The sequence below is a fragment of the Ambystoma mexicanum genome, chromosome 7q, assembly GCF_040938575.1.
Source record: "Ambystoma mexicanum isolate Mex_15411 chromosome 7q, UKY_AmexF1_1, whole genome shotgun sequence".
Taxonomy (NCBI): Eukaryota; Metazoa; Chordata; class Amphibia; order Caudata; family Ambystomatidae; genus Ambystoma; species Ambystoma mexicanum.
The window spans coordinates 1,039,819,234-1,039,837,454 of record NC_090941.1 but is presented as its reverse complement, the minus strand read 5'-3'; the positions used below and the strand labels follow the sequence as shown (position 1 = coordinate 1,039,837,454).

Here is an 18,221-nt window from a genome sequence, read left to right as displayed (position 1 = left end):
GAGAAAAGGAAGATTAGCTTGGAGCCAGGGCCAACGTTAGTGAGGCTGAATATTCTAAGGGAAGCAGGGATGTATTAACCCCATCTGCAAGCTCTAAAAGGCATGCACTCATAGCTTAGTGTTTATAGCGCTTAAGACTGGCTATCTAAGCGCTATATAGGTGCCATGATGTTCCAAACACTCCAAAAACCTATTAGCTACATAGCTGGGGGCCCTCCCTGCCTGTCTATCATATTCCTTGTAGCTCACTACTGCATAATGGAAGTGCTACAACAGACTACTGTCAGCATTTTTAGCACATACTTTGAATACACTATTGGCTTTCAGCGGCTAATGCTGTCATCTAAAGCCCTGATTGGCAAGGTTGCAATTTCGTGTATCACTACATTCCACCCCTATTCAACGTTTGTGCGACAAATGCTGACTAATACCTATCAACATAGTATTTAGTGCAGTGATAAAGACCTAGGGGCTTTGCAAGAGGTTTAAGCAAACTATCTTCTAGCGGTTAGTTAGCGTGGCATGCAAGGTAAAACACTACCTAAACAAAAATGTACACAAAGTGAACAGTGACATATACCCTTGCCAGAACCTGGCCTACACAAAAATACCTACGCCAAGTGAACATGGACATTTACTCTAGCCAAAACCTGGCCTACACAAAAATACCTAAATCAATTTTGTATAACTGATTGTCAGTTAAAAAGCAGCATGCAGTTAAAATGTCAAGGCAATCCAGTGTAGTCTAATCTACAATGCACTATTGCATTTATGTATGGTTACCAATTCTAAAACCTGGCAGCCTTTCACCCTAAGGGCCTACCCTCCCCCTGATCCCAGGGCATTCAAGCGTGACTATGGGCTGTGTGACTAGACACTTCCCCCAGGTAGGTGGAACCCAACCAGAAACCATCTAATTTCTTGAACAAGGTGAACCCATGGGCACCAGGTTGTCTAAATAAAAACAATTCTACTAATTTACATCAAAGCATGGCATGTGTTATTCATGCAATCAAAAGCAAGCAATTCAATCCATATGTATGCTGGTAACTGTAGCTCTGCGTGCCAGTGTGTGGAGGATGGTCGCCCCCACCCAGTAAAAAGCCAACACCTGCTGATTTAACAATGTTTGCCATACAATGCATTGTGTGTATTTAGCAGTCTTGTTGACCTGCCCTATGGCAGACAAAAATGTCTTCATGTCTAAAATTCTGTTATCTTCAATTGGCTGTCAATACTTGTAGCAGTGCTGGGCATATCAATGGGCCCCACTAGGCCAGAAGTTCTATAGCAGAGCTGGCATCAGAACCCATAGTGGCTAGCTTATAGTGCACAGTTTCTATGTCACAAGCATATAAAGCTCCTGCAATTAATGAATCTAGTTCCCTAGCTACGCGCACTCTAGTGATGGGCCATAGAAATGGACTCCATTAGTAGCAGCTTGGTAGTACTAAGGAAACATTGCCTCATGATAAATCTATGTCTAAGTGTAGCACTGTAATAATGAAGGTGTGCATTACCAGTCTACAATTTACATGTTGTCTTACCACTGGAAAATCTAACAGGTTCACAGTGTCTACCTTCTGTGACTTGGAGAATACCCTTCTTCAAGTGGGATATCTACCATATACAATATTAACTTTAGCCACAAACACCATACTACTATCCGGCAGTGGCTGTTTCATCACACCATGGAAAAAATTCATTTAGTCAAGTTATAGTTCATTAAATCTTGGCGAGAACACTCGCTGCAGTTCTTGGTCAGAAAAACATCACATTAGACAAATTAAACAAATGGTATCCATTCAGTGACAAAAGATGCCTGACAATGTGCCAGGCCAGTACTCTAGCAATTCCATGTGGATACTCATTTGCAGCGCTTTTCCAAAGAATTATTCCAAATGTTTACAATCAAAAGGTGACTCTTTGCATTAGTGTGCTGGAGACAGCTGTCCCCACAAAAACATGAAACTGGTTGGTTTAACAAAAAACCGTGTCACACTCTGTGTCATAAAATCAAACATCAAGTCAGTCATGGTTTCATTTACCTGCCTTAAGCTGGCTGTAAAAGTATCCAGTGTTTCAAAGATTACCATTTCAAATTATAGCTCATACACTTGGCAGCATTACTTCAATTAAGAATCTTAACCTACGCACAGGTGACTTTGATGTGCGCACCCATCTTATCTCAAAATAAATTACGCTCCTGCTTGCATAATTCTGCTGCCCCAACAGTTCATAAATCATTCTCCTGCCTACGTGCAATGTAGAATATTTTTTTTTTTTCAAAAAACAAAACATCTCTGGTTAAAGCCATTCAGTTGGAAGAGTAAAACCATTTGGTTTTTTCAGATTCATCTCAACAGTGCATTTAAAAACCATTTTTCAATGTGTTAGCATTCAATTGCTGTGTCACACAGCTGTATGTGGTGCCTGATGTTACAGTCCACAATTCATTGTCCATAGTCCTTTAAACAAGAAAGGGCAAAACATGTCATTTAAATGTGTAGCATCAAATACTTGATAATTAGCCAAGTCTGCACCGTGCCAGTTCAGTTCGCAGTGGCTCGCTTTCTCTGAGAATGCGTCTGACCCTTCTTTGATCAGTGTCACCCACAAACTGCACATTATCTTCCTATATTATGAAATGTCTTGTCGTGCTTTGCCTAGGCAAAATACAAACAGAAATGTTAGGATGTCATCAAAACTTCAATATCAGCGTTATCCACCCCTTCCCATAATACCACCCCCATCTTCAAAAAGTCTCATCAGGTAACTACACACTTTGTCATTGCTACTGCAATTATTTATCACCTTTCTGCATGTTTCTGGGGGCTTATTTACACTCAACCATACGGGGTGTAACTGCCTAATCACAAACTCATTTGTGCAATGCAATCATAGCTGGTCAATGGTACCTCAGACTGATCTGTGCTTTTACAAAGCCATATAGTAAGTACCCAGGTCGCACAATGCTTTTCTTTTTCACCAAAGCGATCACCAATGCCAGGCGCCAACTTGCTTCCAGTGTCCCATGATCTTGGTTTAGGTTGCCCTGCTGGCATCACTCCATTTTTCAAAGGTAAAGTCTTTCAGTATTTATCTTTCTTTTCTTAGCAGTGTCTTTTCAAGCCTCTGGTTTTTTCACTTGTCATCATTTTTTTTTCAAAGGGCGTTTGCTGTTTTTTGAACCACTCCTTTGAGTGCGATAGTCTGAGTCAGTTTCTTTTGTTGCTTCAACAAATCATTCATTCTTGCACTAAGCCGTGTGGCTTCTGGATCATGGCTAATGTGCAGTGTTCATGTTTTACTTCAAAGCCCCGCTCTGCATGTTGTCTCTTGCAAAACGGCTAAGCACTTTTGTCAGTTTTGCTTCCATCTGGAAGGCCATAATGTCTTTGTCAGTTACTCCATCCCCTGGCAATGTAGCTTGCAGTTTGCCAGATGTGTATTTTCTCTTCTCAAAGCGCCTAGAGGTTTCTTCTCCAGTGCACAGCGCTTTACTTCAGTTCACATCACATGGAGCATTGGAATGCAGCTTGCACAGCAATAGCGCTTTACTTCACTTCACATCACATCACATGGGAATGCGGTTTGCACAGTAATATCTGTTGGAATGGGCAGCTGTCTTTTCTTGGCCCATTCACAGATGCATAGGTAAATGTTCAGATGTGATGTGCCCGTCTGCCATCCTGCATGAAGCCTTTGCTCCGTACCACAGTTTACTAGGCAAATTCTTTACTTTTTGAACAGCTCTCTGTTTTTGCTCCCCCTTCCTCAGGAATGCAGGCATGTTTATCTTTCGTGTGCACCTGGCAGCGCCATTAGCACGCAGCTTATCTCTTTTGCCTATAACTCTTATACTGTGGCGGCTTCACTCGTTTCAGACAATTCATCCAGATTAACTCTTTCTTGTACTGTTTCTGCTTTTGTTTGCCTTCACGCACCTCGCCCAAGACAGCTTCAAGGCACAAGCTCTGCACACACAGCAAGACTCTTGTTTTCAAAAGCGGCACTTTTCTTGTCATTTTTCTACTCCATGTAATTTTGCAAAATGTCAAAGCGTCTTTTTTTTCTTGTAATGTGCGATCTTTCAAGAGAACTCACAACCCATTAAATCTTTGTGCTATCTTATCACACACAGATGTTTCATTCTGTTGTACCATTGCCAAACTATAACCACTCAGTTCAGTGCATTTAAAAAATAAAAATGCCATATTTAGTGCAGCTCCCTGCACGTTTTTTTTTCTGCAAGAACAACCCACACTCTATTGCTTGTGGGCTGTTTAATGTGTCAACAACATTTTTCCCCATGTATCACAGTCAACAGGTCACTATTTTCAAAGCATACATCACTTTTGAGGCAACAGCACAAATCCATGGCATAGCATGGGGACAGTCAAAAATACTCCAGGGGCAATTTAGAAAAATATAAATTGTTTTTCCCCCCAACCATTGCAAACTGGTTCTGCAATTTCAAATCAGTACACAAAAATCGAAAATCCAAATAACATTCACTCACTTTCCTTTTAAGTGAGTCTCTCACCCAATATAAGCATGGCACAGCCTAAAATGCAATATAACCATTTTAGTGTGTTTCCTTTAAACAGAATTTGCCACCATTAGCACATGGAATTTTACAGTTGCCAAAAGAAAGAAAAAAAACTCTTTAGGCTCTCAGCACAGATGTTACTCATTCTCCTAAGCATGGCTCATTCCCCTTCCTCATTATTCAGGAATGCCAACCCTTCAAAAGCATACATCAAAAAAGACGAACCTTCGCCTCCGAACATTACAGCCCCCACTCGCTAGCACACTGGGGCTGAGTCAATGGTTAAATCACTATTCACAATTTGCATGTCAAATCCCTGCAATTATTATTTTTTTTTCCTGCCCTCATGACAGAATAGAGATGAGAACTCCGTCTCACTATGCATTCCAAATTACAACTTTAAACTTGGGAAACCACATGATAAAATTCTTTTTCTAATTGAGCATACATCTTTCTTAACCATTCATCGGAGTGCTTTAAACAAAGCCATTTCCCGCTTGTTTATTGCCTTGTACTCCCTGGCACCAATCCCATGCAATGAGTCTTAACCACACAAGCTATCGGCCACGGCAAGCCGACACAACATTGCTGCCTTTTGAAGTCTCAGAGCTGCAGTGAGACCATCAAGGAAATGCGACAGCCTGCTCCCCACTCTACACTGTGTTCTCTCACACCATTTGTCATGTCAGCATGGCACTGCTCTTCACAATCCCACAAAGCTGCCACCAAATGTCTTGATATTGGGCAAAATCTTCCTCGGGGCCAGCCCTTTGAGAGCAAAAATACCCAATTCAGCCCAAAATACAGGTTCTATTGTGCTGAGCAGTGATCTCATGCAAGTGACAAATGACACCCTCAAAGTGTTATTAGCATATTTATTCTAAGCAGTGAATTTCATATACATTTGGGATTCAAGTTACAGAATATTAGAAAGCATAACACTTAGAGCAGTGCAAAATATAGTGAAACATGGAACTTAGATAAACATAGAGAAACATAGAGAAATATAGAGAAACATAGAGAAACACAGTCTTACGTCCCTTAATCAGCACTGGGGAGACCTTGGGCCCTCATAAGCTAGCTGTAAACAAGCCCCGCTCAGAGGACAATGCTGAAGGACACCGTATGAGCCAATGCCGGGCACCTGTTTCTGCACGAATCAAGTCCACAGGCGATCTCCCCCTGATCCATGTGTGCATGGATATTTTATAACTTCTTGCTGTCAGTCACCATGACGCACAGTTCCAGAACTTTCCCTGTGCAACTGGCTCATGGAAAAAACCCAGCTCTCTCTGAGATGCTCCCTGCTCGCTCCTACCCCCTCCCTTGTTCCCATCTGCGCTGGCTGAGGAATGTCTTATCAGTACCTTCCCAGAGAAAAGGAAGATTAGCTTGGAGCCAGGGCCAACGTTAGTGAGGCTGAATATTCTAAGGGAAGCAGGGATGTATTAACCCCATCTGCAAGCTCTAAAAGGCATGCACTCATAGCTTAGTGTTTATAGCGCTTAAGACTGGCTATCTAAGCGCTATATAGGTGCCATGATGTTCCAAACACTCCAAAAACCTATTAGCTACATAGCTGGGGGCCCTCCCTGCCTGTCTATCATATTCCTTGTAGCTCACTACTGCATAATGGAAGTGCTACAACAGACTACTGTCAGCATTTTTAGCACATACTTTGAATACACTATTGGCTTTCAGCGGCTAATGCTGTCATCTAAAGCCCTGATTGGCAAGGTTGCAATTTCGTGTATCACTACAACTATATGGGTGTCACGTATACTAATTATGCTGATGACACCCAGATACTCATTTCTATCTCTGGCGACTATGAAACTGATAGCAAAACCCTCAATGAAATATACGCAGTAATACAAGCGTGGATGGCACACCATGGACATTGTCTCAATGATGAAAAAACTGAGTTAATTATCCTTGGTACTCACGCTAAACAAAAAAAACGAAATACTGCTTTCAAATCGTTCACTATCGATGGTAACCCCATCCCTGTCTCAAATAATACTAAAACCCTTGGTATCTACCTCAATGCCACCTTATCCCTCACCAAACAAACCAATGCAATAGCTTTATCAGCCGCCTACACTTCTAAACTTATTACCGGATGCAGGCCGTTTATCTCCACACCCAACTGCATTACTCTTGCTAGAACATTAGTCTTGTCCAAAGTAGACTATTGCAATGCCCTCTACTTAGGCACTAGTCGCAAAAATATTCACAAACTACAAGGAACTCAAAATAACGCCATTAGGGCAGCCCTCAACATCCCTAAGAAGTCGCATATCTCTGAGACTAGACGTAATTTGCATTGGCTCACAATAGAGCACAGAATATCCCTCAAAGCTCTTGCCCTTACCCACAAAGCCAGGGCTAACCTTGCACCATCCTACATCTCTAACCAACTTACTCCACACACATCTACAAGACCACTTAGAACAGCTCAAGCAAACACTATGTCCATACCGAGATTCAAACTCCATAACTCAGGAGGGGTTAGTTTCCCTGTACAAGCCTCAAAGCTATGGAACACACTGCCAGTTCCAATCAGGTCGGTAACCACCTTCAACCGATTTAAACGCAACACCAAACGCTGGCTTCATGATCTGGACACATCAACAGCTTAACATCCTAGAGCTTAGATTTACTGCCTACCCATTGTACATATTGTAAATAATATCACCACCACCGCCTTAAATTGCAACATGTATGCTTGTACCTGTAATACTAATGTATGTATTTATTCGTAACCGCAACTATTGTAACTGTTGCCTACTGCTTGCTAATGTAACTGTACTCTTATGTAACCTGATCTAAAAACGTATGCGACCGTATGCCCCTGGGCCTGGTTCGCTTTATAAATAAACCAAATACAAATAGATTAATGTGATGTTAGGTGGTTAGGTGATGTTCTGTGCTTGTCTTTTGTTAGAAGCATCTGCTTTCATAGAAATTATATTTTACATTGAAAGTAATGTCAACAATAAAAATGAAGAAATGAACAATTGAGTAACAATAACTGCATTTATTATTTTCATTTTTTAAAGGAAATGCTTTCCAACATGTGTATTTGTTTGAAAGAAAGGTTCCTTTGTTCCTTAAAGGTTATGTGGCATAGCAGGGCCCTCCTGCCCTAACTCACCCTGCCCGCCTTACCCCAACCCCGGTTCAACTCTGCACCTTCCTTTCCCATTTACCTGTTTCTGCCCACTAAGGTATGCTTTTAAACTAGGGAGACATGACACTTCTGCAGCCCCATTGCTCCAATGCGTTCTGCTCCTGGGCAGAAGGATTCTTAATGTTTGCAGGTAAGTTTACTGTGTAGCTTTGGAAACATCATATTCAGCTCATAGTTTCAGTCTTACCTTCTGTAGTGGTTGTCTCGCGTGTTTCTCTCTGTAAAATGGAACATAACCAAACAATGGCATGTGATACTTGTAAAAGACTAGTTCACAAAAGCTAACATAAAGTCCATGCACACAACTAATCGAGTCAAGGTTCAAATATGGAGGTTATTCGGGCACATACCCAACAGGGACTTATTACCCTAGCTAGCATACGGCATACACAACATCACAGGAAGTGATGTCAGAGGATGTGACGTCAGAGCAAGGCAATGCCACCCCTTCGAATAAATGGTCTTGCACTACATCTGCTTGATCGCCAAATTAGAGCATGTTCTCATCCGCTCGCAGCACCTCCTACTTCTAAAATACCACCTACCTATTACTTGGTGCGGCATGGGCTATTTACTGAGTGAGGTAGAATGAAACTGAGCGGCATTGTGTAAGTATGGGTCACTTACTGTACCCCACGCTGTAAATATCCCAACTCTGAATTAGATGGGTGAGGAACTTCTTGAGTGGGGATCTCATAAGGTGTCATCCATATGGGCAGAACATATATCAAATAAATTAAGAAAATATACTTGAAGAAACTTGACTACGTACTTTTATTCATTTACATCAGAAATTTGGCGCAAAGAGGTGTAGGCACAAACAAACTACTGCTGAATTAGATGGGGTTTCAAAAAGAGGAGGTGCCTAAACGAACACATTTTGTTTTACCATTGCCACCATAGTCCCCATGAAGTCCCCAGCGGCAATGTGCTGAGGAGGAAATGCTGAATTGCAATCAACATGGTAATGTTGGCAAAGTACTGTCCACCGTACCCACCTCACATCACGCCCTGTTCATTCACACTTATTTATAACATATATACAAGATGTTCTGTGTGTCCTGGATTTCAGCTCATATCACCCAATCTAGTTGCGGTGGCATTGTCCCTTTATAAATGTGCAACTACAAGTAGCGAAATGCCAAGCGATGTTAGCTTGATGTCAAGGGCTTGCAGAACTGCCTAAACCTGACAAGGGGTAACTTCGCATGTCTGTAAGCTCTATGACTACTTAGAAGATTGAAAGACACACCACAAACGTAGACGGTGATAAATTCACCTTCTTTTGTTTAGTTTGTTTATTTATTTATATAGCGCTCCAAACCCGGAGGTATCTAGGCGCGTTACAAGTTACTTCAGATTGCAGGTTACATGTCATTAGCAGCAGATAAACAATGGAAAGGTTACATAAAATTTTTACGCAGAGCATTTAACATTAAAATACAAAAGAATATACAGCAAATACATGTACATGGCAATACAGACAACATACTATACAGAATAGGATTAACAGAGATAGCCTGATAAAGTTATGGAACCCGAGCCAGGAGCCAAATTCTCGAGTTTTTTCTAGAGCTGAAGAAGGAGGGGTCAGCTCTTATGCTAATGGGGAGTGAATTCCACAACTGAGCTGCCACGACACGTAAGCTACTGCCCCCTACTTTCTTGAGCTTGTATCTAGGGACTTTTAGTCACTGTTTGACACAGGCATGCACTCATGAGATGACATCTGTAGTTCAGCATTCCACTCTTTTATTTGTCAAACAAGCAGCCTTCTGAAATGGTGAGAAAGGGCAAGGGCATATCTGAAGAGTGTGTCCATCTGCAAAAAGACTGTGGGCCTGATCCACAGAGCGTTTTCCTTTAGGATTGCGCCATTGTCACACGCTTCTGCGAATCAGTCCCCATGGATTTTCGTGGCAATCGAATGAAAGCATGCGATTCCGATAACACGGCAGTGCAGTTAAGAGGAGAAACACACAAGGCCTGGGATCTGAAAGAGCTGCGTCTGTTACATGGCTGACGGCTACTTTCTTCGCTGCAGGTAGATACTGTGCAGCCAAGTGTTGGATTCGGATGTGAGGTTTGGACGAGCAGCTAACAAATGTGCTTCAAAACAATAATGACAGGAGCCAAGCTTGTGCAGCCCAGCATGCGGCCCTGAGGAAGTGCTCCACCCCAGACAGTCGCATCTAAATGGGACGCTATGCCCTGTCTCTCAGGGGGAATGGTGTGCCATCATTAGAAAGAGTAGAGAGACTATGCCGACTCACATGTACCCAAGTATCTGATTCCATCCAGCCACAGGGTCAGGTGCACCAGGGATATGCATTGCGATCTGGAGTACATGGTAGAGATGGCTGAACACCCTAAGATGTCCATAGGATGTGTGTGGGGTTCCAAAGAATACCGTTAGCACTGACATGAATCGATTTATGTAAAATATTGAGCTATTTATCAGTGACCACTTGGAGAACACAAATAGACTTGCAGACATGTTTACAATTGCCTCTCATTGCTGTAGAACGTGTCCTGCGCTGATTAGAAATGTCTATTTTGGATACTTTTTAACAGGTGCGTTGACCCCCTGCGAGGGAGTGAGAAAGGTGTCTGTCGCTTGAGCAAATGGGTAAGCTTATTTTTGCAGCTATGCAACATTTTACCAGGCTTTTACTTGTCTCCCGGGTGCTATTTGTGATTACTTCAAAGGTCAACATTGGATCAGCGTGCTTAACTCTCATGTTCACTTTGGTACGCTTTCCTGTCTCTCACTCTCTTGGTCTCTTCTCTCTGTTTCCATCTCGTTATCCCTCTATCTTTCTCACTCACTTTACTCTCACAATCTCTCCCACAGTGGACTCTTTTTCTACAATAGGGTACATGATCTGAGTTACCACTTCTTGGGGCACCAGGGCTCTCTGGGGGTTGGACTTTCTTTCCCAGCCGCATGCATGGGCCCTTCTGTGAAAGAAGGCCATCTTGCGCAGGTGTGCAAGCTCAAGCCTTTTATGATTTTTATTAGTAAGTAAAATAATGGAATTGGTATGATTTGACAGGGCATAATTGTTCGGTGCGGATTTGACTGTAGCCAATTTTGCCGCGAACCCAATTTTGCAGCGGCCAAAATCATACCAATCCATTCCATCCTCCATCCCCACAATCCATCCCCATCTCCCTCCCCAAAATACATCCCCACCTCCCTCCCCCACTTATTTTTCACAGTCCGCTTTCCATCTGACCCTGCAGCGTCACTTCCGCCCTTTGAATGTGGGTCAGAACTGACGCTGCAGGGTCCCTTAATCTATTTTTTATTTTGTATCTTTTTAAAGTCCCCTGCTTCCAATGTCTCGGAAGCGGGGGACACCCCGACAACCCCTGTTCCCATTATAGCGAGCAAGGGGAGCGGGCGACACCTGTTCCTCTTTTTTGTTATAATGGAACCGTATGGCCCATTTCACCAAATGTTTGGTTGTACTATCATTTCGTACAGCCTAAATTCGGTCAAATGGGCCATAAGGTAAAAAGTATTCGGTCAAATTGGCCAATATCAAATGATGCAGGTAATTCTGTTCCTGAAAGGGAGGTCTGTTTAATAGACTCTCCTTTCATAAAATGTCAATGCCAAAAGCAAAGTTCATCCACGGACCTTTGTTGAACTAGTCTCCTGATAGCTGCAGCCGCTGCTTTCCAGTGGCACAGGGCAGGTTCAAAGGTTACATGTTCATTTCTGACAGCTGCTGGGACAACAGGTCCCTGGAGGCAGAGGAAGCATTTTAACTTCTGTGCCTCTGATCTAAAGTATTATGAATGTCTGACTTAACTTAGTCTGGTGATGGTGTAATCTCTAAATGTAAACCATGCCTGGCTATGTTATGTTGACTGAAAAGAACAATCAATTATAAAAGCCACAACAATTTGATATCATGCAACTATCAACGTGGAGAGCCCAGGCCCATGTTCCGGGTGCTATCTCAGGGCATTGTGTACTTATGGCTAGTCTGCCCATCTCCACTCATCTGAGTGAGACAATACCCATGATGCTGCCTTTATTGAATCGCAGGGAGGAAGGGTAACACCTCCCAACAAATCCCAGAGGTTCTCAGTATGAGATCTCCTGGGAGTTGGTGCTTCAAAGGCAGCACAGATATACAAAAGTCAGCCTCACACGGGGTGCTGCATGCCAGAGTTCCTTTGAAGTCAGTAAGCACAGGAAAGGGGCAGAGTAAGAGCAGTGAGAGAGTGACGGTGGGCCTGAGAAAGGCTCTTGGGTTATCTTCCTTTCCGTCCCCTCCATTTCCTGCTGCACAGGGCACTCTGAGTGTGATGTCAGAAGACATGGGTCACCTTTCATAGCTAGAGGGACTGAACTCCTGCTTTGGACAAATCCCCCTTGACATTTTCCCTACCTTTATTCATCTTTGGACACCAGGAAGAAGAATTCCCCTTTGTAGCTCTGTTGAGAGCACAGTCCATTCCAGAGTCCTCTCCCATAAAGGTGAAGACAGAAGGTATCAAATTCAGAGGACAGCTCTGCTCCATAGGGCACATTGGGGGTGAACTGCTGTGGACCACCACCTGCCACTCTGGCAGATGCGCTGGAGCCAAGCTCCTCACTGGAAGTGAAGGAACCTTTGTAGGTACCAGCAAACTCCCTGCACTGGTAGTGCACAGCAAGAAATACTCAACTTGTCCAGGAGCCCCTAGATTGGGTCTCCCAGCAACCTGAAAGTCCAGGAGCAGCTACAATCCTGTTTCACCACATTGAGCCATCTTAGAGCCAGTTTGGCTGTGCTTGGCTTCTTCTGAGCTAACACATGATCTACAGTGCTGGTTTGGCACTCCAAGCAAACTTCAAATAGCTTGATGCATTTTGAGCCATTCAGGCGCCCGTTCCACACATTGTCACTGATCATCTTGAGTTATGACCGCATGCTCGACCTTCGCAGGAGCAACCGATTTGAGCACCATCTCAGCATTTTTAACACTGATTCGGAAGAGCAGAAACCATTGTCTCCACCGTTGCTCAAACCATTGCAAGACATTGTACCAGTATCTGTAATGCCGACTCAACCGCTCAGGAGCCTGCACCATCGAACCAACTTGACACTAACTGCCAATGGAATTGCATTGACTCGAACTGCCTCAACATCGGTTCGACCACAGTGCCAAGAAGTCTACCTTGAAACTGTCGAGCCTTCTAAGACAAGAATAAGTTACTGCTAAGAGGCCATGCCCCCAGTTCAACTTCTTGGCCCATAGTGACTTGTTCAACTTATTCTTCAAAGACATCCTTTTTGAACAGTGACATTCATGCAATTTCTTGCCTGAACACCCCTGCTCAAGAACCCAACGTGCCATACTACAGAGTACACCTTTTCTGTGTTCTCTTTCCAGGGGCAGGTTTTTTGTGATTTTAATTAGCTGATAGTCTTTTTATTGTTTAAGGAAAGTATGTATATTTTTATAGAACCTTGATAAGATATTCTTTTATTTTGGGGTCATTGTACTTCTTCTGTTTGGGCTGCTACTGTGATCACCTCACACCCCTCCTGAGAGTACAGACTGCTCTCAGCCCACATTACCACAAAGGATGAAGGAGGTATACCCATCGGGATGTGTCTGTTTTACCTTTATGATTGGAATCACTACTGATTTAGTAATAGTGTGATTTAGTCATTACTCACCTCTCCACTCATGCAGAGCAGTAGTCATTTCATCACTGCTTCACCTAGAACTCTCCAGGTCATGTTGCTTGTTGATGCTCTGTTTGTTTGGCTCTTCATGGTGTGCATATCCTTCCATAAAGCCAGGTCCATCCTGCTGCAATTTTTTGGGTCATGCCCTAGGTTTTGCATTCAATCACAGACTGTCGTGGGGTAGCCCTCCATCTGGTAAATGTGACTTTATTGTGGTAGCCTCTCTGCCCTTGTCCCCAGTCACATCGTCTCCCACTCAGGCTCAGGTTTGCAAGCCAGTAGGGGCTACACAATCCTCTACCTCAGACATCCAGGATTCGGCTCTATGGATTGTTTTACTCCACATATATTGGCTCTCTGGATTCTCGTGTCTGGATATAATACCGTCTCAGGAGTTCTCTAGCCATTCATTGGGCTGATTCTGAAGTAGGTCTTCTCTCACTCAGTGGCTCAGTGTATGATATGTATGCGTTGGTCTCTTAGCACTTGCCAGTGTTGGCCTTCTTTGCACCAACCCCCTGTCTCTGGGCCTTGGAATGAGTTTGGTGGTATCTCGGTGGTAAATCCGCCGAGATACCACCAAACTAAATTACTGCTGGATTACAAATGGTGGTAGGCGGTGTTGGTCCCCTTTCATTTTAGTCCATTGGACTCCATGGGGATTATGGCAGAATTACCGCCAGCAGTAACTCTGACAGTGGCAATTCCTCTGATTTCTTTTTTTTAAAGCAAGTTGGCAGATTTTCCTCCAGCCCTCTGCCAAACTCGTAGTACGGCATTGCAGTAATGCAGCAGTAACAGAGCTGTAATTCCATTACCATTCATTTTTACTGCGCCGCTGTACTGGTAATGAGGCCGTCTAACTGTAATGGCCTGTGCAAAACTGATCCTAAGCGAGCAACTTCAGTACTTGCGCTCTGACTCAAAAAAAGCTTGGTGCACCTGTTTGCAAGATGTATTTTGTATACAAAAAGGAAAAAGGTGACAGAGGGTGTCGTCGAATCCAACTGCCAGGGATTTCTCCATATTAGTTCAAAGAAGACAGAACATTTTAAAAAACCACATCGTCAGTTGTGACGCAAACAGTGTACAGTGTGATTCCACCACCCTCATTGGCTACCCCCTATGTACATACTCCCAGTTCCTTATGGTTCCTTGACCGATTGGCCGCATCTAATCTACTCCAGCCCCAACACGTGGTCTTTTGCCCCATCACCTTGGGTTCTGCTTTCATGATTGGCAGCCATCTGAGAATGCTACCCTCCCCATGAGCCTGGTCACGTGATATGCACCTGGTCATTGACATGAGCTCAGTGGATACTTTCGAGGTCAAATTTACCCCTTCTGGAATAAAGAACTTCATGATACCAGACACACAGGCACCCCAGACATGCTTCCCTGTTGCACAGCTGGATTTCTTGGCCTCGCCCCCTGCACCTCATGATACAAATCCGAGGACCGCTCACCGCTTGCTCCCTCCTTATTGGCTGCCCGTTCCCGGAGCTCCATGTGGGCCTCTCCAGAACCACACTAATCTGCCAAATTGTGGAGGATTTAGGTGTTCTGGTGATGGGCATCTGGCAGTTCAAACAAGATGACCGTCATTCTTGGGGGCGTTAGTGCCCTAAATATAAACTAGACCGTTTGGCAGCTGAAGACCTTTATCCCCGGCTCCCAGAGGTTTGTCCTTCAGGATGGACGCAGCCCTTTCCATGCTCAGACATTCACATTCCTTTGTGGCTTCACAGGCCCGCAACGTGATCCAATTGTGTCTTTATCTATCAGGCTCACAGGCCTCCTTGTTCACCAACCTTGCTGGGGAAATGGATGAGAAAGTGATTTGGGACTCGTTATGAAAGGAACACTGTTAGCAGAATGCTTCTACCGTTGTATGTAGCAGGCTAGACCTCACTTCTAATATGGCAGTGCTTGTGTATTTCCCGCAGTGGGGATGTGGGATGGCCACTACATTATCTCTTTGCTGCTATATTGTACTAACACACACACACACACACACACACCCTATACCTGGGCCTATCCAAAGTTGTCCCCTTTACTACACACAGTGTCCCATGGGTTGCCCCTCTTTTATATATTCCACCCCAGTGCGATCGCACACATCATCTTTGCGTGCACTTTATATATTCTCCTCAATTTAAATCGATTGGGGGCCCTCCGAGCTGGACATGCATCCCAACATCCCCTCCTTTACCTAATCCTCCATTAACCAACCCATCCTCCTCCTGAGCCCTGTATTGATCATCTTTTGGGAACCCACAGCCTGCATACACGGTACAAACTTTCCCCTGCTTATGCGTATTTATCCAGGGTGCATGTGAGGTAAATGCATCCTCCATTCCCTGCTAAGTCGACCCAATGCTCTATGAAATTTTCTGGATTTGGTGGGGGTGTAGTCATAGTCCCTGGGGAAGGGGGTCTATGCACATGCCAATGGTCACCATGCAATGTCTGCTTGAATCATCTGTTTGGGCATGTCCATCTTTTGTATTAGGAGGTGCCACACTTGCCCATATCGAGACCATCATCATAACACTGTTCGGGAGTGTCTTTACTCTGCATCAGGGCACCCGAGTATAATTTGACGCATGCAGAACATTATCAGCAGAAATACCAGGATTGGGACCAATATCTTTACCACTGCTGCAAGTCATGTTGGTGCCATCAAGAACATTGTGTCAAACCAATCTACAGCTATCACCCCGTCTTCACTTTCCATGCCTATATTTAACATGTGAATGGACCCTATCATGTGAAATAGGGTCCAGTTTTCTGCATTGTTTGGGGGAGGTACATGATTGTCCAATCATTTTGCACACATCCCCCTCCATGGCCGTCAGTAGGTCTAGAACGTACTGATTCTGAAGGGTCATCAGCCGGATTGCACGCATTTCGCTCTTTATCGCGTTCAATCCTTGCTCCATGTCATTCGCCAACTGGATCATTTCCCATCTCAGGATTTGGAGCCATTTTGTGTTGGCTGCAGACTGGACCCCTGGTAGCATGAGGGAAGTGAAGGTCTCGGTCTTGCTATACAGGCTGTACTTGTATGGAATTTGTTTCAGCAGTTTGGAAGAATCTTTCGGGTAGGTAGTTTGATCTCCTCTTCTGTCTTCTTAGTGAGTGCTTCTTTCTTCTTGCTTGCGGGGCTGGCATAGGGGTTGCTTTGACTATGTTGTAACATCTTTCAGTACTATAGTTAGGTGTGCTTCCAGATCTTCAAGGATGGCTGAATGTAATCTTGCTACCGAACATGTCCCTCTCCATGATGGTGGGTGATGCATGTATGCTTGCTTGCCTCACTCCCAATAGACGTCCATGAGGGCTGCTATGTCCTTGCTTGGATCAGGAATGAATAGTGTTTTGTTGCACTTGTTGTTGATTCCCACTGGAACAGTTCTGTTCCCTCAAAAGCAAAACTTGTATTCTTCCGCTGCCTACACTTTCACCAGCGTTTCTTTTGTTTCTATCCATGTTAGTTTTAAAACATAGGTAGCCCATAAAGTGAGACAGTTCTTGTTGAAATTACATATTACTTCTTCGTCAAACCCTGCAAACTCCCCTGGCATGCAGTTCACTACCGCTTCTTGCCACCTGTTGGATTCGAACAACACACCATCCATCTTTAGCAGTGGGCAAGGTTTACATGGTAGGTTGTTGTAGTTTCTGGCACATTTTTCTTCGTCTTTGTTCATCTGCACAAACTCGTACTCAGTGCCCCTGAAACAAGCAACAAACCCGACACAGTGCTAGATTAACCAAACACTGGGAATCAAAAGGTGGCATTTCTTGGGGTACTACATTTTTAGGTGCCCGTGACGTGTGGGGGATCAGAGAACAAACATTGAAGCTCCCATTCAACCTCTGCTTCCCTACTGAGTGTATGTGGTTATACCATACGTTACTGAATTCTGGATGGTGCACATCAGCCATTGTGTCGAATATGATCCCTTTAAACTGGGCATATTCCCTCTCTTCACCCACCCCCTTTTACCATGATATTTCTATTGCCATGTGACTGTCAAAAACCTGTGTTCTTTGTACATCTATGAACTGGTCGGAAAGAGGATCATTGCAGATAGTACCATACTCAAACAAATCATTTTTATGTTGTATGCACCACCCTATATTGTACCCCCCTTTATATGACTGAACCATATAATTTGACTGAATGTATAGATGCAGAAGCCTGGCATGACACCAAAGCATATGTACAACAAGGAATTAATCAATTGATGCATGTGATGCGAGACCTGTAGAGGATGAGAAACTTTGGGCATCCGCACAATCCCCATGGCATGTTCCTATTTACAAATGCAATGATAACAGTGTGATAGCATTTAGTGAAAAGCACACTAAGGGGCATCCACATTTCTTGATGAGGACATTGTTAATGCTGGAGAAGATGAGGTAGCAACATTGTGCTGAGGTAGTACTGACCACATTTAATAATAGCAGCAATAAACACATGGCAAACAGTGGACCGAAGAGGCGAAAGGCAATCAAATGAAGAAAACCAACCACAATCTGATCATGCAACTGGAGCAAAAGGCATTGAAGGCAATCAATCTGGTGGTACATAATCAGGTGAAGGAGGTGCTGTGTGTGGAGACCGTTGGGTATCCGAGAGGTACACCGCACTCCTAAAGTTTGACCGCAAATGAGTGGCGTAGATGACTGTGTACGGGCCGTTGTATCGTGGCTCACTCCACCTGCGCAAAAAGTAGCGTACAAATACAGGGTCCCAAGAGTGTAGTTGAAG

At 43.9% G+C, this 18,221-nt stretch overlaps 1 protein-coding gene across 1 annotated transcript in view; it reads right to left on the bottom strand.

Annotated features, from left to right (window-relative positions):
• The window catches only part of LOC138528587 (uncharacterized), a 1,521,057-nt gene that overhangs the window by 1,126,905 nt on the left and 375,931 nt on the right, over positions 1–18,221 (bottom strand). Inside the window, exon 7 of the mRNA XM_069640364.1 lies at positions 7,933–7,963. Within this exon, the coding sequence (XP_069496465.1) occupies positions 7,933–7,963 (31 nt within the window). The remainder of the gene's footprint in view (positions 1–7,932; positions 7,964–18,221) is intronic.